Source organism: Myotis daubentonii, chromosome 8 (genome assembly GCF_963259705.1).
Source record: "Myotis daubentonii chromosome 8, mMyoDau2.1, whole genome shotgun sequence".
Taxonomy (NCBI): domain Eukaryota; kingdom Metazoa; phylum Chordata; class Mammalia; order Chiroptera; family Vespertilionidae; genus Myotis; species Myotis daubentonii.
This window is the reverse complement of record NC_081847.1, coordinates 31558447-31582940: the sequence shown is the minus strand read 5'-3', so window position 1 is coordinate 31582940 and position 24494 is coordinate 31558447. Positions and strand designations below refer to the sequence as shown.

At 47.1% G+C, this 24494-nt stretch overlaps 1 protein-coding gene across 3 annotated transcripts; it reads left to right on the top strand.

Annotated features, from left to right (window-relative positions):
* The first annotated feature begins 60 nt into the window (after positions 1-60).
* Positions 61-24487, top strand: VPS16 (VPS16 core subunit of CORVET and HOPS complexes). 3 transcript variants are annotated; one of them, XR_009454047.1, is made up of 25 exons: positions 190-258; positions 16708-16796; positions 17045-17142; positions 17231-17359; positions 17449-17593; positions 17718-17833; positions 17936-18058; positions 18173-18228; positions 18577-18666; positions 18760-18854; positions 19008-19084; positions 19749-19880; positions 19979-20106; positions 20259-20294; positions 20471-20579; positions 20739-20873; positions 20969-21077; positions 21167-21264; positions 21349-21456; positions 21777-21854; positions 21944-22113; positions 22188-22284; positions 22916-23019; positions 23135-23373; positions 24327-24487. XR_009454047.1 is itself a non-coding variant. In XM_059705726.1 (25 exons), the coding sequence occupies exons 1-24, from the start codon at positions 206-208 to the stop codon at positions 23277-23279; spliced, it is 2520 nt and encodes an 839-aa protein (XP_059561709.1). In that variant the 5' UTR covers positions 190-205; the 3' UTR covers positions 23280-23305; positions 24327-24487. The 3 variants fall into 3 exon arrangements, 2 of the variants coding, with proteins under 2 accessions (XP_059561710.1, XP_059561709.1); XM_059705726.1 differs by having other exon boundaries at positions 23135-23305; XM_059705727.1 differs by lacking the exon at positions 24327-24487 and having other exon boundaries at positions 61-258; positions 23135-23426.
* The last annotated feature ends 7 nt before the right edge of the window (positions 24488-24494 follow it).

The following is a 24494-nucleotide window of genomic DNA, read 5'->3' as shown; positions in this document are numbered from 1 at the left end:
ACCAGAGCCAGGCCCACCGAGGCGGGCACTAGGCCCGGGTGTGGGCGGGGGAGCGGCGGCAGCCGAATGCAGCTGCCCAGAGCGCTCCAGGCAGTGGCGGCGGCCTCGCCACGTGACCCGGGAGGGCGGAAGCGGAAGTGCCGGCCCGGAGCCCTGGCTAGGCGGGAGTCCCTTCAGTGCTGCCCCGCAGCCCCCTGCACCAGCCATGGACTGCTACACAGCGAACTGGAACCCGCTCGGGGACTCTGCCTTTTACCGGTGAGCCGCCCCGCCCTCCCACACACCCACGGCCTGGCTTACCCCGCTCTCCCGCCGGCTCCAGTCGGGGCGGAGCCCGCCGCGCGCGACCCCGTCACTCGGCGCTGGGGTCCGCCCCTCGCCGGCTCTCCCCCGGCGTCTGCCACTGAACGCACGGAAACTGAGGCAAGCCTAGTGGTCACACAAGTAGGGGCCGAGCCCAGCGCTGAAGCCCAGGTCTGCCAGCCTCCGGAATGATGCTCCGGTCACGTTGGAGGAGGCCGCCGGGTGATAGCGCGTGCCCAGTCTCCTGCCCGGAGGTCCTGCTGAAGCCAGACCGCAGGGGCGCGCCGGGAGGCGGAGGGGCGCGCGGCGGGCGGGGGAGCAGTGCTGACCAAGACGGGGAGAAGGGGACCAGTCGTCCGTGGATCCGGGGCTGCGCGAGTTGGGACCCCCAGCTCAGGACAGCCCCCTCATGGGAGTCGTAGAGCCCACTCATCTTTCTAAAGCGTACATTGTTTACATCATTATCCTTGGTGCAGACGACTCTCGGTTCAGCCGTGGGCAAACTACGGCCCGCGGGCCGGATACGGCCCGCGGGCCGAATCCGGCCCGTTTGAAATGAATAAAACTAAAAAAAAAAAAAAAAGACCGTACCCTTTTATGTAATGATGTTTACTTTGAATTTATATTAGTTCACACAAACACTCCATCCATGCTTTTGTTCCGGCCCTCCGGTCCAGTTTAAGAACCCATTGTGGCCCTCCAGTCAAAAAGTTTGCCCACCCCTGGTCCACAAGTCGGCTCCTGTTGATCTCTCCAACTTCGTTTGCCCCTCTTGTACCCAAGTTTTGTGTTGGGTTCACAGAACAGGACCCCAATCTATCGTGAGGTTTCATGGCTCCCTGTGTTTGCCCCAGCCTGCAGTTCCTTCTGTGGGCGCTGCCATGTCCTTCATTATTTATGTCTGGACCATTCTTGCTCATCCTTTAGGACTTAGTTCAAGGGTCCTTTCTGTTCTCTTACCTGACCCAACCCAGTAGAGACAGCTGACCTTCCTTTGGACCCAGTGCCCGGGTCTGCTATGTATGACACAGTAGGGCCATGTTTGTATAGTAGGTTTCTTCTGCTAAACCAAGTTCCTTGAGGGCTGAGAGCATATTTCTTACATCTCTTTATCTCCAGTGCTTATTTAGAACAGTGCCTGCTATGTAGTAAGTAGTTGCCCAATAAAGTTTTTTTAAAAAACACTTTATTGATTGCAACTAAAGATCACAAAGATATCTCCTTGGGGTCTTATATCAATAAAAGACACCATGTTGCCCTTAAGAGGGACAAATGCCTTGTGGCAATTTTTAGACCTCGGTTGCATTTGTTATTTCTAATAAGTATGTTTCTACAATATGGGGAAAAAAGGCAAAAGTTAAAATCGGTAAAGTGAGGAAATAATATCTATTTTTGTGGAGAAGGGATGTAGTTGGCATGAAATTTAGTGTCTACAACAACACAGCCATACACTTTTGAAAATATTAACTCGTATTACTTTTGAAAATATATGTTGCCTATGCAGGCTTGTTAAATAGGAAAGTACTAAAAATAATGGCCTCATTATTACAGAACTCCTATTTATGATATGAAGTTTTAGCTTTGTTGATGCACTAGGAAGTGGAAATGTTGACCTGCGTGGCTAGCCCATGTTTACCTGTCTGTGTTGTACTGCAGAAAGGAGTAGAAGTCTAAGCCTTGCTGTGGAGCTATATTTTTTAAAAAATATATTTTATTGAGTTTCTACAGAGAGGAAAGGAGAGAGATAGAGAGTTAGAAACATCGATGAGAGAGAAACATCGACCAGCTGCCTCCTGCACACTCCCCACTGGGGATGTGCCCGCAACCAAGGTACATGCCCTTGACCGGAATCGAACCTGGGACCTTTCAGTCCGCAGGCCGATGCTCCATCCACTGAGCCAAACCGGTTTCGGCTGGAGCTATATTATTTGGGCTAACAGCAGTTGTGCCTTTCTATGTACTATACACTTTGCTAAGTACTTTTGTCTGTATTAACTTAAGTCTCACAATCCCACGAAATTGATATCATTATTGTTGTTTGGGTTTTTTTGTTTGTTTTTAGGTATCATTATTAAACCCGTCTTACTGACGAGGAAACTGAGACACAGAGAGGTTAGGTGACCAGGTTACACAGCTAGTAAGTAGTGGGGTGAGGATTTGAACCCAGCCTTATTCTAGAACCTGTGCTAAAGCATAGGTTTTGTTTGGTTGGTTTTTACAGGAAAATAAAATAGTATTTCCTAGCTTCTCCACCAGAGTGGAAATGCGTTAAGTGCAGATACTTGCTGTTATCTGTATTTGTGTATAGCCTCACTACATGTTCGAGTGAAATGAATGAATGATAAACAGGTGGCAGGCAGAGCATTTTTGAGTCCTATCTATAGGATAGGATTCTTTTTCTTTGGAGGTGGTGTTCTGGAAAACTTACTAATTGGAAAAGGCAAGGAGAGGGAATGATGATTAATTCTATGGGGCTTCAGAATTTTAGCTGTTTTTATCCTAGAAACCCAATTTGGGATAATCCTATTAATTAATTTTGCTCAACCCTCTGCCAGGCTGAATGTATCAACCAAAGAAAAGACATGGACCCTGTCTCCCCTCATAGAACTTACAGCTAGCAGGGGAGACTGTTGATAAACACTAATGACTCAGTATTTGTTTGGTCATAATCACTGTAAAGGGAGGGTATAGGGTTCTTAGACAGCGTATAATAACAGAGTTTATTCTTGTACTAGAGGCCCGGTGCACAAATTCATGCACCAGTGGAGTCCCTTGGCCTGGCCTGCAGGATTGGGCCGAAACTGGCTCTCTGACATCCCCGGAGGGGTTCCGGATTGCGAGATGGTGCAGGCCAGACTGAGGGACCCCATCAGTGCACAATCGGGATCAGGGAGGGATGTGGGAGGTTGGCCAGCCGGGGAGAGACCACGGGAGGGCTCCAGGGTGTGTACGGCCTGTCTTGCTCAGTCCCGATCAATGGACCCCAGCAGCAAGCTAACCTACTGGTTGGAGCACATGGTCAGTGCACATCATAGCAACTGGTTGACCGGTCAACTGTCTGCCCCCTGGTGGTCAGTACACATCATAGTGAGCGGTTGAGCAACCCTAGCATATCCTTAGCATATTACACTTTGATTGGTTGAACGGACAACTGGACACTTTGCATATTAGGCTTTTATTATATAGGATAGGATTATATATTTTTCCATATGAACAACTATAAACTTACTTTTGCCAAACTGTATATTTCTGAAACTCTTCTTAGAAGTAGACTATTTTAGCAGATTTTTTTGGAGTTTGTGTGTTTGGGGTTGTTTTCTTTTTTGCACATATAAAGATGAACATTTTAAAACTTGTAGTTAAACACATATGATAAAAAAAATTTACTATCTTATTCATGCAAAAGTACAATCTGGTAGTGTTAGGTATTTTCACATTGTTGTGCAACCACTCCCCCAAAATTTTTCATCTTGAAAAACTGAACCTCTGTACCCATTAAATAATAATTCCTCATTTCCCCCTCCCCCATCCCTGGCAACCATCATTATGCCGTTTTCTGTTTTTATGAAATTGACTACTCTAGATAGGTCATATAAGTAGAATCATACAGTATTTGCTGTTTTGTGACTGGCTTATTTCACTTAACATACTGTCCTCAAGGTTCATCCATGACACTAGAATGTATCAGAATTACCTTTCTTGTTAAGTCCATTGTAAGTATATCTCATTTTCCTTCTCTGTTCATCCTTTAATGGACACTTAAGTTACTTTTACATCGCAGCTGTTGTGAATAATGCTACTATGAACAGTAGTGTAAAAATAGCTCTTCAAGACCCTGTTATCAATTTTATTGGATATATACCCAGAAATGGAGTAGTTAGATCCTATGGTAATTCTGTTTAATATTTTTAGGAACTATCATACTGTTGTCTGTGGTAGCTGAATCATTTTACATTTCCAGCAACAGTGTACAAGTGTTCTTTACTAGTATTTGTGTTTGTTTTTTTGGTTTTGTTTTGTTTTTTTGTTTGTTAATCCTCACCCAAGGATGTTTTTTCCATTGATTTTTAGAGAGTGGAAGGGAGGCAGGAGTGGGGGAGAGAGGGAGAAAGAGACAGAGAAACATCAATGTGAGAGAGACACATTGATTAGTTGCCTCCACATGCGCCCTGACTGGTGCTGGGGATCGAACCTACAACCCCGGTACATGCCCTTCACTGGGAATCGAACCTTCTACCCTTCAGTACATGGGATGACACTAATCATTGAGAAACACAGGCCAGGGCAGTATTTGTTTTTGAAGGAGGTAGGAGTCAAGGGATTTCAGGGATGATGATGGATTCTCTTTAGGGTCTAGAAATTTTGTAATTAATAGATTATTCCCCAAGGCCAGATGTAATCTGCTTCTTCATTCCCAGTTGTTTGTCAACCCAGCCTGGAGGTCATAAATTTTTTCTTCAATGTTTTAGTTGATTTTAAAGAGAGTGAGGAAGGGTGAGAGAGAGGAAATATTGATGAGAGAGAACCATCGATTGGCTGCCTCCTGCGTGCCCCCTACCAGGGATCGAGCCTACAACCCCGACTTGTGTTCTGACTGCGAATCTATCCAGCAATCCCTGGGTGCATGAGAAAATGCTCAACCAACTGAGCCAGAGCTGGGGATCATCTATTCTCACACCATAGTGGATCACTGGATTAGATTCTAGTTGAACATTTTCGGCAGAAATGCTTTGTAGGCAATGACATGGTGTTTGTGCTGCATCACATCTAGAGTCAGCATTATATTGGGTTGTCTGCTGTGAAGGATGTTGACATTAACAAGGGGGTTAGGATGGTGATGGCAGGTCCTTCATTGTAAAGTCATATGTCCCCCTTTGTAACAAGCAAGTGGACTGTGGGATGGTACACTGGTTGCATCAGTATGAGTCTAATCAGGAGACAGAGAGCAAGGACTGACTAAATAGGTGAAGTTTCATATAAAGAACTCTTAAACTGTGATAACAAAGTAACTATAAGGTAAAACTCTGTCCTCCCCTAGGGCTGAGGAGAAAGGAAGGACAGACTTAGAAGGAGATGGACGTACCCTCCCTAATTGGTGTTCCAACCTTGATGGGAAAGGTATAGTTGCAGCCCACTGGATAGTGGAGAAGATTGTTGGTTTGCCAGGGCCAGAGCTGGTCCATAGTCACTATACAAGCAGGAAGCAGCCCTCCTTGACACAGATGAGTCATAGCTGGTGGCCAGGTTCCTGGGGTTGCACAGAGAGTGAGAGCACCAATGTGAGTGGGAGACCTGAAGCATGCACTGTCTGTGTGGAGAGAGCCACAGGAAGATGGACCCCAGTCTAGGCCACGGCTGTGAGGTTATCAAGGGATTGTTTGTTTTGGGTGTATGGTTGAGGCAGAGCATCACCAGGTGTCCTCATACCCACACTGCTGACTGACCTTGCTGCTGCTGGAAACAGAGTTCCCTCCTCCTGCAGTGTCCCTACACTGCCCTCTACTGAGAAAAGCTAACACCTAGTTCATGAGCAGCACGTATTGAAGGGTAAATTTGGAGTTGACAGATAAATTGATAACTACTTAGCTCCATATGCACCCTCTATACATTTTCGAACTACCTCATAACAACAAAAGTCTATATTTTTGCTAACAAAGCTACCACTATTCTTCTTACAAGTAAATACTCTTTCCCAAAATGAGAAAACAATCTTAACAGTCATTATATCTATCACGTTAATTTCTCCTTCAGTCCCACTGAATATTCGTGTTACCCAAAAATGAAATTGTAAAGTTAACCTCCAATTATTTGTGTGTAAATAAAAAATGGAGAGAAGGTTCTGGCTGAGGACAAGAAATGGGCAGTTGAAGGAAGCCATAGATAACAACTACAATCTCATGACCAATTACAGAAATGAAGCCTATAGTCACTGTGCACATTTTCTTCATGCCTGTTATATGCATGTGTTTATATGTATACACTAGCCATTATCTTCTCTCTCCTCATTTTTTATTTACACACAAATAATTGGAGGTTAACTTTACAATTTCATTTTTGGGTAACATGAATATTCAGTGGGACTGAAGGAGAAGTTAATACAGTGATAGATATAATGACTTTTAAGGCCAGCCACTTCTGGTGATGGGGTATTTGGGTAAGACTAATTGATCTCATGGACCTGAGCCCACTGATGCTCTGGTTCTTTACATAATGGAGTGACCCAAACCTTCATTTCAGTCATTCTGCTTTCTTTGGTTGCTGAGGTTTTTCGTTAAACTTTATGATCAGGTACAGAAGTACTAAGAGGTGCCGCAGGGGATCCCCTGGGTGTCAGACATAGTCCTTCTTGCCTCCATTATGTAGCAGCAACTCAATTTCCCCTTGGTAATCAGGATAATCACTTCAGCCAGTAAATTAACACCATTTTCTTAAGCCTGTTGGTTCAGTGGCTTAAGGAGCCCAGAATGGCAAGGCAGCACTCTTACCTTCCAATTCAGTGAATTTATTGTTGTATCTCCTGGTGGAAACATTCTCCCCGTGGAGACTAACCTCTCCAAACCAAGAGATCTCAAAGTTATGGAACTGGAAGCAACATGTTTGTAAGAGTCAGTAGGTGTAATAATGAGAAGAGCCACTCTCACTTCCATCCCTTGATTCTGACTCTAGAGCGGTGGTTCTCAACCTTGGCTGCACATTAGAATCACCTGGGAATCTTTTTAAAATCCTGATTTCTGGGCCTCATCCTCCAGAAATTCTGTTTCTTTGTTATGGGGTGAGGCCAAAACATAAGTAACAAAGAAACAGAATTTCCGGAGGATGAGGCCCAGAAATCAGGATTTTAAAAAGATTCCCAGGTGATTCTTATGTGCAGCCAAGGTTGAGAACAACTGCTCTAGAGGAAACAGCACCATGTAATAGCCTCTGATGCAAAGCAAAGTTGCATCCTGTAAGATAGAGCCCTTTTAGGATACTGGCTCCCAATTGGTGCTATAACTGAGTTGTCAATGAATTTAGGCCAGCCACTTCTGGTGATGGGGTATTTGGTAAGACTAATTGATCTCATGGACCTGAGCCCACTGATGCACTTTCTTTTTTGTGAAATGAGATCCTTGCTTGATTAGATGTAATGCTTTGCAGAATGTCACACCATTAGATAAGGCATTCTGTAATTCCACAGATGGTGGGTGCTGACAAAGGCATTCCAGGTAGGGAAGACAAATCCACATCCAGAATGTGTCTGTATTCCAGTGAGGACAAATCGTTCCCCCTTCACGGTGGAAGAGGTCCAGTGTAATCAACTTGCAGGTTGGTCCTCATGGTCTCTGCTGTTGACAGGTTAGCCACAGAGCAGTAGTGTTAGCTAGGTCAGCCTTGGGGAGGGAGGCTCCCAAGACTTCTACCCCAATTGAGGTTATCAAAAGGTTTTCAAGCAGAAGAAGGTAAGTCTCCTCAGACATAGGAGTGCAAGCTACTTCTACTAGTAAGGAAGACTCAGAATGAACTAGGGGTTCAGGATTGTTGTTTTCATCTGGGTCTAACCAGATATCTTCCTTCCAGTTTTCAGGATTCCTTTCTTTCCTTACTAGTGCCCTAAGGTTCACATGAGAAATGACATGTTGGTGAATTCAACTGTTATAATTTAACAATCCATGTAATTAAAATTTGCTTTTGATTTTCAGCAGTAACAGCTGTGTGGCTATAATAACTATGAGATTGTTTTAGGGCTGTTATAGACGCTTTCTGCTTCTCAGACCATGACTTGAACTGAAAGTTAACAGACTCAAGCTTGTAATTTTCTCTTTGTAAATGTTCAAGTGCACTCAAAACAATCCATCCACACCACAGCCCTTAAAATCATTATTACTGCCATACAATCAGGCACAGAAGTCACTCCCAAAGCATATGTTTGACTTGGCATGTCACCACAGAAAACTGCAGGCTGGATTAATTGTGATGTCACTGGGTGCAATGGGTTACTAATATCCATTTCCCATTGGCAGGGAGCTCAGCACTGTTCCCAAGCTTTAAGCACACGACCAAACTAATCCTCAAATCCCATCTTTGGGGTCTGTCTCTTGGGACCACTCTCAGAGTGAAGTCTTTATCAGTCTGGGTCCAGTCAGGAGACTTAAACTGGGAAAGTTTGAGAAATATAAGGAATTATTATATTAGCCGTGAAAAAAGAGTAACTAAAGAGATAAGAAAATGTTATATGGTAGCCTAGGAGAGTACCCAAGGAATGACAAATTAAGAAGGGGGGCCCTTCCCAGGCTGGGGTTTAGGCCTCATTAGAGAAAATACAGGGTGGGGCAAACGTAGATTTACAGTTGTTCAAATGGAAAATAATAAATAATAATACAGGAATAAATTGTTTCGAATACTCATAACTGTTCTTTTGCCCCCCCCCCCCCTATAGTTTTAGCCCACTAGATGGCAGAGAAGTTCACTGGTTTGCCCGGCCATCGCTGGTCCATAGTTCCTACAAGGCAAAGAAGCAACCCTCAGCCCTTGGCCAGATTGGCTCAGTAGTTGGAGTGTCAGACCACAGACCGAAGGGTCTCGGTTTCAATTCCTGGTCAAGTGCAGGTACCTGGGTTGCAGGTTCCCCAGCTCAGGTAGGGGAGCATGCTGGAGGTAACCAATGGATGTGTCTCATGTAAATGTTTCTCTCCCCCTCCTCCATCTTTCTCTTCTCCCTCCCTTCCACTCTCTCTAGCAATAAACAGAAAAGATATCCTTGGGTGAGGATTAAAAAAAGAGGAAACCCTCTGGGGTTCAGGGGGTAGGGGAATATAGGTGAGCTGCAACTGGTGGTCAGGGCTGTGGGTGTGCAAGGGTGTTGGGGTAGCTGGTGCAAGCAGGTAGCCTGGGACACACAGTGTCTAAGGTGAGCCACAGCCAGTGGCTGGGAGCATGGGTTTGCAGAAGGGATCAGAGGAAACGCTCAAGTGGGCAGGCAGGACAGCCAGTGGCCAAGCATCTTGGCATGCAGAGGAAGTACAGCCTGGGCAGGAGGCCAGGAATGTGGCATCTGTCCAGGGAGCCGTGGGAAGGTGATCACTAGTCTGGGCAAGCCTTCTAGGTTGTTGCAGGGCTGGGGCAGATCACCCGGTATCTTACACCCTGGCTGCTGGCTAAGCCTCGCTGGAAGCAGCAGTAGAACCCCTTCCTCATTCAGTGTCCCTCCAGCGCCCTCTACTGAGAAAGTGTAGCATCTTACTCACTGTGAAGGAAAAGTGTATGCTGTCCCTTAAACACAACACACCGAAGCGTGAATTTGGAGCTGAGCAGCAATGAATTGATAACTGGCATGCTAGGTCTTTGTGGCTCTATTTTCCCATCAGATTTTCGCCCATGATTTTAGTAACAAAGTGTCAAAAGAAAGGCATATGGGATTGTAAAAAATTCAAATAATACAAAAGTATATGGCCTACAAATTGGAAGTCCCCCTATCTCCTTCCCCCACTCACCACCTTCCCCCAAAGTGACCGCTGTCTGGTTTAATGTGGAGGCCTCTGAGCGTTTTTTCTATGTATTTTTATACATTCATGTGATTATATGTAAATATGCTTGTAAAAATATACATATGTGTGTACATATATATAAAGGTGTATATACACACACACACATATACATACACACACACACACTGAGTGGTCAGATTATTATGACTGGCCAGATTATTATGACCACTCCATCAGTACTTCATTGACACTTCCAAAAATACTGAATATTGAAAACTTCCTAAGCAAATACTCTCAAGGTTTTATTATTATTATTATTTGCATAACTAATCCACTTCATTGTACTGATGGGGTGGTCATAATAATCCGGCCAGTCATAATAATCTGGCCACTCAGTGTATATACACACACATATGCTCAGCCTGGCCAGTGTCACTCAGTGGTTGAGTGTCGACCCATGAACCAAAAGGTCACGGTTCAATTACTGGTCAGGGCACATGTCCGGGTTGTGGGCTCAATCCCCAGGAGAGGCGTGAAGGAGGCAGCTAATGAATGATTTTCTCTCATCATTGATGTTTCTATTTCTCTCGCTCTCCCATCCTCTCTGAAATCATTAAAAATAGTATCTTTGGCAAATATGTTCTCCCACGCAGTGGGCTTCCTTTTCATTTAAGAAAAATATATGTGGGAGAACCAAGATGGCGGCATAGGTTAACGCCGGAGTTTGCTGCTTTGAACAACTACTTCAAAAGTGAAACAAAAAAACGGAAGGGACATCACCCAGAACCACAGGAACGCTGGCTGAGTGGAAGTCCTACAACTAGGAGGAAAGAGAAACGCACACGGACACTCAGAGGAGGCGCAGTGCTGAAGTCAAATTCTGAGGTGCGGAGTGCGCGGAGCGGGCTGGCGGCGGAGGGCGCGGTTGTTGTTTTCAATCGGGAGGGAGTCGCAGACTCTGAGCACCAGATCCGGGCGAGTCTTTAGGGACCCAGACTCAAACGGGAGAAGTGGGACTGTCTGGCTTCGGTCAGAGCGAGTGCAGCTTTCTGTCCGAGCTTTGCAGCGGGTGCTGGGACTCAGAGAGGCAGAGCCCCTTGGGACAGGACTGAGAGCCGCCATAACTGCTCTCTCCGGCCCACCCTGTTGATCCTGTGCGACCCGCCCCACCCAAGCCCTGCACAGAGGCACTTGCCGGATAGCCTCAGGCAAAGGCTAGATTAGCACCTCCCTAGAGGACAGAAGTTCTCTCACTGCTGACACAGCTGATTCTCATAGCCACTTGGCCTGGAGGTCAAACCCTCCCTGGAATTAGCTACAACAATCAAGATTTATCTATAAGACTACGAACAAAGACCACTAGGGGGTGCACCAAGGAAGCATAACAAAATGCGGAGACAAAGAAACAGGACAAAATTGTCAATGGAAGAAATAGAGTTCAGAACCACACTTTTAAGGTCTCTCAAGAACTGTTTAGAAGCTGCCGATAAACTTAATGAGATCTACACGAAAACTAATAAGACCCTCGATCTTATATTGGGGAACCAACTAGAAATTAAGCACACACGGACTGAAATAACGAATATTATACAGACGCCCGACAGCAGACCAGAGGAGCGCAAGAATGAAGTCAATGATTTGAAATGCGAGGAAGCAAAAAACATCCAACCGGAAAAGCAAAATGAAAAAAGAATCCAAAAATGCGAGGATAGTGTAAGGAGCCTCTGGGACAGCTTCAAGCGTACCAACATCAGAATTATAGGGGTGCCAGAAGATGAGAGAGAGCAAGATATTGAAAACCTATTTGAAGAAATAATGACAGAAAACTTCCCCCACCTGGTGAAAGAAATGGACTTACAGGTCCAAGAAGCGCGGAGAACCCCAAACAAAAGGAATCCAAAGAGGACCACACCAAGACACATCATAATTAAAATGCCAAGAGCAAAAGATAAAGAGAGAATCTTAAAAACAGCAAGAGAAAGAAACTCAGTTACCTACAAGGGAATACCCATACGATTGTCAGCTGATTTCTCAACAGAAACTTTGCAGGCCAGAAGGGAGTGGCAAGAAATATTCAAAGTGATGAATAGCAAGAACCTACAACCAAGATTACTTTATCCAGCAAAGCTATCATTCAGAATTGAAGGTCAGATAAAGAGCTTCACAGATAAGGAAAAGCTAAAGGAGTTCATCACCACCAAACCAGGATTATATGAAATGCTGAAAGGTATCCTTTAAGAAGAGGAAGAGGAAGAAAAAGGTAAAGATACAAATTATGAACAACAAATATGCATCTATCAACAAGTGAATCTAAGAATCAAGTGAATAAATAATCTGATGAACAGAATGAATTGGTGATTATAATAGAATCAGGGACATAGAAAGGGAATGGACTGACTGTTCTTGGGGGGGAAAGGGGTGTGGGAGATGTGGGAAGAGACTGGACAAAAATCGTGCACCTATGGATGAGGACAGTGGGTGGGGAGTGAGGGCGGAGGGTGGGGCGGGAACTGGGAGGAGGGGAGTTATGGGGGGGAAAAAAAAAGGAACAAATGTAATAATCTGAACAATAAAGATTTAATTAAAAAAACAACAACAATGTGTTGGAGATAATTTCATGTTAGTTCCCTCAGTCACCTTATTTTGTTGTTGTTAATCCTCACTTGAGGATATTTTTTCATTACTTTTTAGAGAGAGTGGAGGGAGAGAGGGAAAGGGAAGAGAGAAAGAGAGAGAAACATCAATGTGAAAGAGATACATCGATTGCTTGTGTCCCACACGTGCCTCGACCAGGGCCAGGGATTGAACCTGTAACCCAGGTACGTGCTCTTGACCAGGAATTGAACCCGAGACCCTTTGGTGCTCAGGTTGATGCTCCAGCCACTGAAAACACCGGCTAGGGCCAGAGCCACCTTATTAATAGCCACATGATATTGCCCAGAATGGGCATACTGTCGTTTATTTAACCAGTCCTGTTTTGATGAACATTTAAGAAGATTTTTCCAGGATTTTCTGAAACTATTTTAAATAGTGCTGCAGTGAATTCATACCTTTGTGCACTTCAAGTAGTTTTCTAAGTTAGACTCTTGGAAGGAAACTGGTAAGTCAGAGGGTGTACATATTTAAAAGTTGAATAGCTATTTCATGTAATAAAATCTTTTCCTTGTTAATTTCTGGGTTTTGTGTCTTGCTCTAAAAGACTTTTCCATAGTTCACATTATAAAAATATTAGATTATATTTTTTCAAGATTTTTATGTGTAGTTTGAAAAGTGTTTTCACATAAAGTAGTATGATATGGCTTTTGACTAGCTTTCTACTTTAGTTTTATTTTCATTTAAAAATTTTAATTAGAAGGTAAAGAGGAGATAAATGGTGATAGAAGGAAACTTGGCTTAGGTGGTAAGCATAATACTAAATTTACAGATGATGTGTTGTAGAATTGTATACCTGAAACCTGTGTAACTTTGTTAATGTCACCCCAATAAATTTAATAAAAAAATAAAGAAAATAAAATTAATTAGAGCCTTTTGTATTTTTTAAGAAAATATCTCTTCACGTGTATCACATTTTCCCCATAGTTTGTCTTCCTGCTTTATTTTAATGGATATTTTTTAATGTATAAAAGTTTTTTAATGTTAATTATCTTAACAAATAAGTATTGGCCCTTGCCAGGTAGCTCAGGGCACATAGAAGAATCAGTCGATGGTCCTGCCCAGCATGGGTCAGTGGTTAGAGCATGGGCCTTCACACCAGAGGGTCTCTTGGGTTAGATTCTGATTAGGGGCGCATACCTGGGTTGCAGGTTTGACTCCTGCCCTCCCACTTCCCCAACCCCCATTGGGGCACACGCAGGAGGCAGCCAATCAATGTGTCTCTCTCATATCCATGTTTCTCTCTTTCTCTCTTCCCACAGTCACCCCCTCCCTTCCACTCTCCACTCTCTAAAAATCAATGAAAAAAATATCCTCACTTCTTAGGTGAGGATTTTAAAAAAAAGAATTAGCCAATGAATACATAAATAAGTTGAACAAATCGATGTTGCTCTCTCAAATCAGTAAGTTAAAAAAAAACTTTCTTAAAAATTAAAGAACTGTTAATGTTTAAAAACTCAAAGTCTCATTCCTATCCCTGGTCTTATTCAACTAATTCCACCCCTCACCTACAAGTAACCATTGTTACTAGATTCTTATAAATCTTACCAAAGTTTCTTTTTTTCAAATGTAAGCAAACGTGTTGTTTTTACATAGAAGTATACAGAAGTTCTTAGTTTTGTTTTTGTGTTTTTTTTAAATATATTTTATTGATTTTTTACAGAGAGGAAGGGAGAGGGATAGAGAGTCAGAAACATCGATGATAGAGAAACATCTACCAGCTGCCTCCTGCACACCCCCCACTGGGGATGTGCCCGCAACCAAGGTACATGCCCTTGACCGGAATCGAACCCGGGACCCTTCAGTCTGCAGGCCAACGCTCTATCCACTGAGCCAAACCAGTCAGGGCAAGTTCTTAGTTTTTATTTGTTGGTCTTTTTCATTGTGGCTTCTGGGTTTTATGTCATGCTTAGAAATCATTTCTACTTTGAGATTGTTAAAATAGCCAAGATTTTTTCTGATGTGGCATTCTTTTTTTAACATTTAAATTTTGAATTCCATCTGGAAAATATTTTATTGTAGAGATTAAGTAATGAAATAGTATTTACTATGAGTCTTCCTGTATGGGCCATTGTCTCATTTCAGGTATCATTTTGCACTTATTTGAAATGCCAATTTTATTACATGTTCAATTCTCAGGTCTTTTCCTGGATTCTGTTCTCTTCCTATTTGCTTATTCCTGTGCCAAAACAAGTTTTCATTAACTTTAGTTTTATATAGTACTAGAGGCCTGATGCACGAAATTCGTGTGAGAGTAGGCCTTCATTCCCCTGGCTAGCTGCCGGCACCTGCTTCTCTCTGGCACCCGGAACCCGGGCTTCCTTCGAAGCCCTGGCTTCGTCCGGAAGGTCGTCCGGAAGGACATCTGGTCTCATTAGCATATTGCACTTTTATTATTATAGAAGATACTTGATATCTAATATACATGTGTTCTCATATTTTCAAATGTTTCTAAATATCTTCCAATATTTACTTTTTCAGATTATCTTTCCCCCCAGACAAACTAGAATCAGTTTGGACTTCCCTTCCCCCCAAACATTGGGGGTGATTTTTATTGAAATTCTTGTGCATTTATAGATCATTTTAAAATATTTTCTGTCTTCTATATCCTTGAGTAAATTTTGATATGATTTTGTAAAAATGTTTTTTATGTTTATTTTGGGGTACCTTATAGTTTTATTGCTGTCATGATCAGGCTCTTTTTAAAGTTACGTTTCTAATTGGTTCTTGCTATAGTATACAGACAGTTGATTGGTGTAGAAAATATATTGACTTCTGCCCGGCTGGTTTGGCTCAGCCGTTGAGTGTCGACCCAGGAACTAAGAAATCACCGGTTTGATTCCCGGTCAGGGCACATGCTTGGTTTCAGGCTTGATCCCCAGTAGGAGGCGTGCAGGAGGAAGCCGATTGATGACGTTCCTCTCTCATCGATGTTTCTATCTCTCTACCCCTCTCCCTTCCTCTCTCTCTTAAAAAAAATTTGTTTTCAATAAAAATATATTTTAAAAAAGAAAATACATTGACTTCTGTTGCTCACTCAACTGAGCTCTTTTATTCATTGTTCCATAGACTGGTTTGGATTTTCTAAGTAGACAATCACAGTATTTGTAAATAGTAACAGTCTCACTCCTTTTCCAAAATAGAAACTTCTGTTTTGTTTTGTTTTTTTCTTAAATTATTTTGGCTAGAACCCCAAGAAGAATGTCAAATAGAAAGACGGTAATGGTGAGCATCTTTCTGATCTTTAATGGGAAGGCTCCTGAAATGATACCAGCCAAAGCACTCTCCTTAGCCACCGATTTTCCTTGACATCCTGGAATAGTGCCTACTCCTCTGTTCCCTTCTCCCCTCCTACTTTGTCTTCTCATGCGGCACACACTGTCCTCACACATCTCAGATTGCAGTCATCTTGTGCTGGCTTGTGATTTCAGTTTCCTATTGTAAGCCAAGCATTCACAGATTGACATCTCTAACCCAGGACTCTCCCCAGCTCTGGACTCACTGAAGAGCTCCTCTTGGGTTTCTTTCAGGCACTGCTAACTCAGTACTTCTGAAACTGAGTTCTTTATTTAACCAGTGCTGAGCTGGACCCCCGGGTATAAAGCCCATGACCTGACTCAGTGTTACTAACCAGAAATAGCCCTGGTCAGTGTGGCTCAGTTGGTTGGGCGTCTTCCTGTGCATTAAGAGGTTGCTGGTTTGATTCCCTGTCAAGGGCACAAGCCCTGATTGTGGACTTATGGGCTCCTGGGCTCAATCCCCAGTAGGGGGGGTCATACAGGAGGCAGCTGATCGATGTTGTGCTCCCATATTAATGTTTCTCTCTCTCCCTCCTCCTTCCTTTCTCTTTAAAAATCAATAAACTAAAAATAAATAAATAAAATAAAAAATTCAATAAACTATTCTTAAAAAAAAAATCAGAAATAGAAGAAAGGCTCTCCATCCTGAGAGACCCTCTGGCAGGGTTTTATTTCCTGCTAATACAGACTCAAGCCGGCCACCCACCCTAGTCCTATCTCAGTTTGTGTCCTGGATATTGGCCGCACAGCCTGTCTGTCCCAGGAGCTCCTGCCATCCTTGTGTACTTGCCCAAGAACCCCATCCTTGCCTGCTGCACCTAAGCATGCATATTGTTTCTAGTCATCATCTTCCCCATCCCCCCACCCCTAGAGGGGCCTCAAGTTTCCTGTGGAGAACAAATGGAGGTTTTAGGGGTTCCTCTGGGGCTCACTTCATCTAGATGCATGGGCACGAGGAGGCTAATTTCTGTTCACCTTTCTGTGGGCAGGAAATATGAGCTGTACAGCATGGACTGGGACCTGAAGGAGGAACTCAGAGACTGCCTGGTGGCTGCTGCGCCTTATGGAGGCCCCATTGGTAAGTCACCCCTCTGCCTCGGCATGCTCTGGGACCATGGGATGAACTCAAGGGCCTGGATTTATAGGGGTCTTATTGTTGGGTTGTTCTCGCTGGCATATGCCACCCTCCCCCCAAACTGAGATGCTTTTAATTCTGGTTCTCGTGAGGCCTGCTTCATATGGTGGGCCTGAGGAGCAGGAGTGGGGCCTGCTTCACGTGGGCTGGGACTAGTGAACTAGGACAGGAGGTCTCTTCTCCAACTGCAGCACTGCTGAGGAACCCCTGGCGGAAGGAGAAGGCTGCAAGTGTACGGCCGGTACTGGACATCTACTCTGCTTCTGGCATGCCTCTGGCCAGTCTGCTGGTGAGCACCCTTGGCCTGCCTTGGGGGTGGGGGCCAGGCAGTGCTTCTGCGTCCCAAGATAGTCTCATGAACTTCTTCTCCTCTACAGTGGAAGAGTGGGCCAGTGGTGTCCCTGGGCTGGTCAGCTGAAGAGGAGCTCCTCTGCGTGCAGGAAGATGGTGTAGTACTGGTTTATGGGCTTCATGGAGACTTCCGGAGACACTTCAGTATGGGCAATGTAGGGGCCACAGGAAGCTGGGGAAAAGGGATGGAGTCTGTGACCCTATGATTTTTTCAAGGTCCCTCTCCACTTGTCCCTCTCCCCAGGAGGTGCTCCAGAATAGGGTTCTAGATGCTCGAATCTTCCATACTGAGTTTGGCTCCGGAGTGGCCATCCTCACAGGGGCCCACCGCTTCACCCTCAGTGCCAATGTGGGTGACCTCAAACTCCGCCGAATGCCAGAAGTGCCAGGTGAGCGCTGACACCCCCGAGAAAATCATTCGGTGCCCACAGAGTGCTTCCAGACTGCGGGATCCACAGAGGCAGAAGCTTTGGGCTCTGGTCATCCTGGGGTTGTCCTCTTGCCTGACCACAGGTTTGCAGAGCGCCCCCTCCTGCTGGACCACACTGTGCCAGGACCGAGTGGCACACATTCTTCTGGCTGTGGGGCCCGATCTTTACCTCCTGGACCATGCAACCTGCTCCACCGTGGTGAGGGCTTGTGAAATGGGAGTGAAATGGAAGGTTGGGGGAGGCCTGGAGGAGGCGCTGAGAAGTTAGTATCTTTGGGTGTCCTCTCTGGCCCTGCCCCAGACACCCCCTGGCCTGGCCCCAGGAGTGAGCAGCTTCCTGCAGATGGCTGTTTCTTTCACCTACCGACACCTGGCACTCTTCACAGACACAGGCTATATTTGGATGGGGACAGCTTCACTCAAGGTTTGTCCTGGGAAAACACAGGGGCATTTTGCCTTGTCCAGGGATTCGAGTAGAGAAGGGGCTTTTTAACTTGAGCTCTTGGACAGGACCATGACATTCCCTGCATCCTTTCAGGAAAAACTCTGCGAGTTCAACTGCAACATCCGGGCCCCCCCGAAGCAGATGGTCTGGTGAGGATGGGAATCTTATGCTGCGGGTGAGGGTGGATATAGCATTGTTTCCTGGGACACTTTGATTCATCCTGTCTACTGGCCACGCCAAGTGGAGCTTGCATCATACCTTCTCTGCCAGTGCACACTGGAAGGGAACCCCTGCCCGCTGTGGGCCTCAGCTGGAGCTGACAGCACAGGGTCAAAGGGAAGCCCTCAAGTCAATCAGAGGATGGGATAAGGAGCAAGAATCATGCACAGGACTATCCCAAGGCAAAGTGATATAAATAAGCAGTGATGTGAGAGACTTGGCTGAGGACCTGGCGTCCGGTGTATGTCTCAAACATGTATGTGTGGTGCTGTCCACAGGTGCAGCCGTCCTCGTAGCAAGGAGAGGGCTGTTGTGGTGGCCTGGGAGAAGCGGCTGATGGTGGTGGGTGATGCACCTGAGAGCATCCAGTATCCTTGAAGGGCTACCTGTGGGGATGGGAAAGGAGAGGGGAAGGGGGGTCATCTGACCCGTCCCATCTTAGGAACCTTGACCAAGCTCAGGTTTGTGCTGGATGAGGACTCCTACCTGGTACCTGAGCTGGATGGGGTCCGCATTTTCTCCCGCAGCACCCATGAGTTCCTACATGAGGTTCCAGGTGAGGCCCTCACAAAGGCACCACAAGACCTGGGCCGGGGGCACCTTGGCACCACAGCTGCTGTGGGGCAGTGCTCCAGAGTAGGATTAGAGCCTTGAGGGAGAGCTGAGGGTTCCCTGCCTGCCTCCTACACTCACCATATCTCTTCCCCAGTGGCCAGCGAGGAGATCTTCAAAATTGCCTCAATGGCCCCCGGAGCACTGCTGTTAGAGGCCCAGAAGGAATATGAGGTAAAGCCCTGGGCCTCTCCCTGAACCCTAAAATGTTCTCCTTCCCCTAATTGGCCCAGCCCCCTGCCTGGGCATGGGAGGATACGGCCAGGTGCCACCTGTGAAGAGGGGGTCCAGGCAGGACACTAGGCTGGGCTGAAGAAAGCCAGCTCAGGTGGACTAAAGTGACACGGGCCCTCCATGTGGTAATAGAGAGGGGCAGGGAGGCCCCACTATCCCCAGCCCAGGCACAAGTCAGGGCTACTATCAAGAGGTCTGAGGGCCGCCCTAACTGGTTAAGCTCAGTGGCTAGAGTGTTGGCCTGCGGACTGAAGGGTCCCAGGTTCAAATCCGGTCATGGGCACATGCCCAGGTTGCAGGCTTGATCCCCAATAGGGGGCATGCAAGAGGCAGCTGATCTCTCATCATTGATGTTTCCATCTCTCTCTCTCCCTTCCTCTCTGAAATCAATAAAAATAAAAATAAAATAAAATAAAAGAGGTCTCAGGGCCTCTCACAGGCAATTGTGGGGAATACTGAACACCTTGGTAAACTGAGTGGGCTGAGGTAGCTTGGGCTCTAGCTTCTGCAGCTCATTTGAACCACATTCCAGAGGGACGGGGGGCCAGATGTGGGGGTATTCTCCATCATGATGTTCCATCCCTGGCATTCCCACTTCCCCCAGAAAGAGAGCCAGAAAGCGGATGAGTACCTGCGGGAGATCCAGGAGCTGGGGCAGCTGACCCAGGCCGTGCAGCAGTGCATTGAGGCTGCGGGACATGAGCACCGGCCAGACATGCAGAAGAGTCTGCTCAGGGTTGGCTTGGGCTACAGGGCTAGTGGGAGGGGCACTGGGCAGGGTTGGGCTGGTGTGAGGGGAGCTCGCTTCTATTGTCCTCTGGTTCTTCTCCGAAGGCTGCTTCCTTCGGAAAGTGTTTCCTCGACAGATTTCCACCTGATGGCTTCGTGCGTATGTGTCAGGACCTGCGTGTGCTCAATGCCATTCGGGACTATCACATCGGGATCCCCCTCACCTATAGCCAGTATCCCCAAGCCTGCTAGAAGGGTGTTCACAGCCAGGGGTGGCGGGGTGGGGGTGGGGTTGCCAGGGATACAGGGGGAAGAGATACTGCCTGAAGGTCTTTAGCAAATAAGCCTTATTTACCAGCTGGATCCTTAACCAGGTAAAATGCAGATACAAGCAGCTCACCATCCAGGTGCTGCTAGACAGGTACAGTAAGCCCAAGGATGTGGGAGGAGGGCACTAAGTGGACAGGCATTACAGCCCCTGGTGGGCTCTTGTGGCCACTGCTCCTGACCCATTGCTTTGGGATCTAGGAGGCCCAAGGTACAGACTGTGGCCACTGCGCTCACTCTCTACCCTACCTCACCCCATACCCTTACCAGGCTTGTGTTGCGGAGGCTTTACCCCCTGGCCATCCAGATATGCGAGTACTTGCGCCTTCCTGAAGTGCAGGGTGTCAGCAGGATCCTGGCCCATTGGGCCTGCTACAAGGTGAGGATATAGCACAGGGTCCAGGAACATATAGGGACTTCCACACCCTGGTGAGGTGTAGGAAATAGGAAGTGTAGAGCTGAAGGGCCAGGTTCTGATTGAGGGCAGGTGGGGTGAAGGGTGAGACCCAGGTGTGTGTAACACCCCCTCCCTCTGTAGGTACAGCAGAAGGACGTGTCTGATGAGGATGTTGCTCGGGCCATTAACCAGAAGCTGGGGGACACACCTGGTGTCTCCTACTCCGACATTGCTGCTCGGGCCTATGGCTGCGGCCGCACAGAGCTGGCCATCAAGGTGTGGGTGCCCAGCCCTTTCTAAATGCTCTGACCTGGGTTTCCAAGACCCCCAGACCAGCTCCTTCTCTCTCTGTCTTCCTCCCCACCCCATAGCTTCTGGAGTATGAGCCTCGCTCCGGGGAGCAGGTACCTCTTCTCCTAAAAATGAAGAGGAGCAAACTGGCACTGAGCAAGGCCATCGAGAGTGGGGACACTGACTTGGGTGAGTAAGGTTTGGGTGAGGCCAAGGCCAGGGCCCCGGGGCTGAGCAAGGGACAGCTGGAGTCCCCACCCCACCTTATTGTCCCGTAGTGTTCATGGTGTTGCTGCACCTGAAGAACGAGCTGAACCGAGGAGATTTTTTCATGACCCTTCGGAACCAGCCCATGGCCCTGAGCTTGTACCGACAGGTGTGTGCAGTGGGCAGCGGTAGGCCTGGAGCCTCCTGAGCACCTGAGTTGTTCTTACTGTCTGATTGCCTGCCCTGGCTCCAGTTCTGTAAGCACCAGGAGCTAGAGACGCTGAAGGACCTTTACAATCAGGACGACAACCACCAGGAGCTGGGCAGCTTCCACATCCGAGCCAGCTACGCTGCAGAGGAGGTCTGAGGCCCACAGAGTGGGTGGGGCCTGTGGGCTGGGCTGTTGGTCTGGTTCCTTCACCAGGTATCTAGGCCTCATATTTGGCACACACCCCATCTGGTCCTCACTGTTAAGGGAGAGTCTGAGAAGACATGAGGCCAGAATGAGGGTTGGTCCCACAGGAACTAGCCTTCCCACTAGTGGCACCAGAGTGGTTCACCCAATGGGTAAGGCTGGTCCTGGTGACCCTTGGCACAGGGATCAGGGAGAAAACTATCCTGGGTGGGGAGGGCTGAGATTTCTTGAGCTGTGAGCTCAGGCTTCCCTTCTTGCCCTCATAGCGTATTGAGGGGCGGGTCGCAGCTCTGCAGACAGCAGCCGACGCCTTCTACAAGGCCAAGAATGAGTTTGCAGCCAAGGTTTGGCCTACTCTTTTCTCCCTTGCCTCTTCTCCTTGTCTTCCCACCTTGCCCCTCTCATCTCCATCCTGCTTTATCCATGTCCCCAGGCCACAGAGGATCAAGTGCGGCTCCTACGGCTACAGCGACGCCTAGAAGATGAGCTGGGGGGTCAGTTCCTAGACCTGTCTCTACATGACACAGTCACGACCCTCATCCTTGGTGGCCACAACAAGCGTGCAGAGCAGCTGGCACGTGACTTCCGCATCCCCGACAAGAGGTTGGTGAGGGCTTCCAAAAGGTCCTGGGATCCCTGTCCCTCCTACAGCACCTCTAAGCCCAGTTTCCCCACAGGCTCTGGTGGCTGAAGCTGACTGCCCTGGCAGATCTGGAAGACTGGGAGGAACTAGAGAAGTTTTCTAAGAGCAAGAAATCACCCATTGGCTACCTGGTGAGGCAGGGGCCCTCCCTCCACCGCCTGACAGGGAGGATAGTCCTGGGGAGAGAGGACCGGGCCTAGAGATAGGCTGATGACCTACTGGCACATCTGTTCAACTGATGAAAATAATGGGTGCTTTCTGTGTACACGTGTTCATGGGCCAGGTACACAGGAGAATGGGCCTGAGTCGGCCTGCAGATGTCCAGGAAAAGTCCAATTTGAGTGGATGGTGGAGGGGGACAGGGAAAACATATCTGCCAGGCAGTGGAGGCTATTTTGAGGGGAGTTGTTTTCTGTGGCAGACAGTTCAGAGGTATAGGTAGGTGGGGCAGCCATGAGAGAAAACACAGGGCCTGAGAGGACAGGAAACACCTGTTGTGGAAGGGTAGCAGCGGCTGGTGGAGTGGGTGCATGGAAATAATTGGTCTCTGGGCTCTAACAGATCTTTGATTTCAGTTGTTTCTGCCCTGAGAATGTGGAGATCACACCTGTTGCAGGCGTGTGTCAGGGCAGGGGTAAGGGGATTACAGACACTGAAGGATATAAAATATACAAGGACAATGTATCCAGTTAGCGTTTTGCTCGTAAGAGTTGACAAGGGAGCTCTGCCTTATCTTCTCCCTTTATCCCCTTCCTCTCTAAGCCCTTTGTGGAGATCTGCATGAAGCAACACAACAAATACGAGGCGAAGAAGTACGCCTCCCGAGTGGGTCCCGAGCAGAAGGTCAAGGCCTTGCTTCTTGTTGGGTGCGTCGGCTGAGAGCCCTGTGGGTGCTAGGTGGCTGAGCCAGTGGACTGGTGAGGGGCATGGTTTGTGTCCTTGGTCAGCCCAACACCATCTCCCCTCCTGCTCAAACCATAGGGATGTGGCTCAGGCTGCAGACGTGGCCATCGAGCGCCGGAATGAGGCAGAGCTGAGCCTTGTATTGTCCCACTGCACTGGAGCCACAGATGGGGCGACAGCTGACAAGATTCAGCGGGCCAGGGCACAAGCCCAGAAGAAGTGAGGGGCCCACCCTGCACGTCTCTTCAGGTCCTGAGCGTGGCAGAAGAGTCACTACTCCTTCAGCTTCTCCCCTGGAGCTAAGCTGAGGAGCTGGGGTAGGAAGGGAGCCAGGGGTCTGGTTGTAAATAAAGTTGAACCTTTTAGAGTGCTTTATGCAGTCCCACCTAAGCAACAGCAAGCTAGAGGCAGAACCATACAGACACCTCAGCAAAACTCCATGGTTGTGGTGGGTCTGGAGAAGGAACTACGTTTATAAGAGACCTGCCCCTTTGTACAGTTACCAAGGAAAGCTCTCTCAAGCTCCTAGCCCCCAGAAAGATTATGGGAAGGGATGACACAAAACTTAAGCAACAGTTCGTCCAGAACCATACTGAGAAGCATTGTACACACACATACACAAGAAGGATGCTAAAACACTTGACCATTATTTCATTTATTCCACATGCCAGCCCTGTGAGATAGGCAACATAACCCCATTTTACAGAAGAGGAATTTAGGTCCAGGGAGGTTTGGTAACAGCAAATATGTGGCAAAGTGGATTTGAAACCATGTTAGACATTTGGGCGTCTTAGAGCTTCTCCTTAGATGTTTGTGGTAACAGGAGGGATGACTCAGAGCTGGAACTAAAATTGGGCCCTTTGTAAGCAGGGGACCCTGATCAAGGCCCCGGTTTGCACTGGTTTGCACTGCAGTGTGAGTTGGAGGACTAATGAGAGGAATGCGGCCAGCAGATCGTAGGGATTGGAGGAGGAGTTTTTGGAGACCCAACCACTGTTTGTAAACAGTGGTGATAATTCCTGAGTGGTTTCTGAGCTGGAGAGAAAAGGATGGAATTCTTTTGGCAATTCTGCCAAGACCTGCAAACAAGACACTGGCTTCACTCTACCTGGGATGGAGGTTTCGTCCGCAGTCAGTAGGAGCGCCTTCTTGGCCCTCTAGTGACCCTCTCTCTAGCCTTCAGTTTGCAATCCAGTGCACCTTGGCTTCATGTCCCAGTGCCCCAACCCAACACTGAGGACATGACTTCTTCCTCTTGTTACCCCCTCAGTCTAGAAGGAAGACAAAGGAGGAAACCAGAGTCCAGAGGAGGGCAAGCCTCATCACAGAGTGAGAGGCCCAGTAAGGTCTTTCTTTTTCTTCCCCCATCTGATTTGTAAATGTAAATTTGTGAGAATCCTCCCAGTAAATATAAATCAAGTTGTAAAACAACCATTTA

Coding starts and splice junctions, on each gene's coding strand:
- VPS16 (XM_059705726.1), top strand. CDS start 206: ATGGACTGCTACACAGCGAACTGGAACCCGCTCGGGGACTCTGCCTTT. Junction 20,580..20,738: donor CCCATTGGGCCTGCTACAAG/GTGAGGATATAG, acceptor CTCCCTCTGTAG/GTACAGCAGAAGGACGTGTC. Junction 21,855..21,943: donor AGAATGAGTTTGCAGCCAAG/GTTTGGCCTACT, acceptor CCATGTCCCCAG/GCCACAGAGGATCAAGTGCG.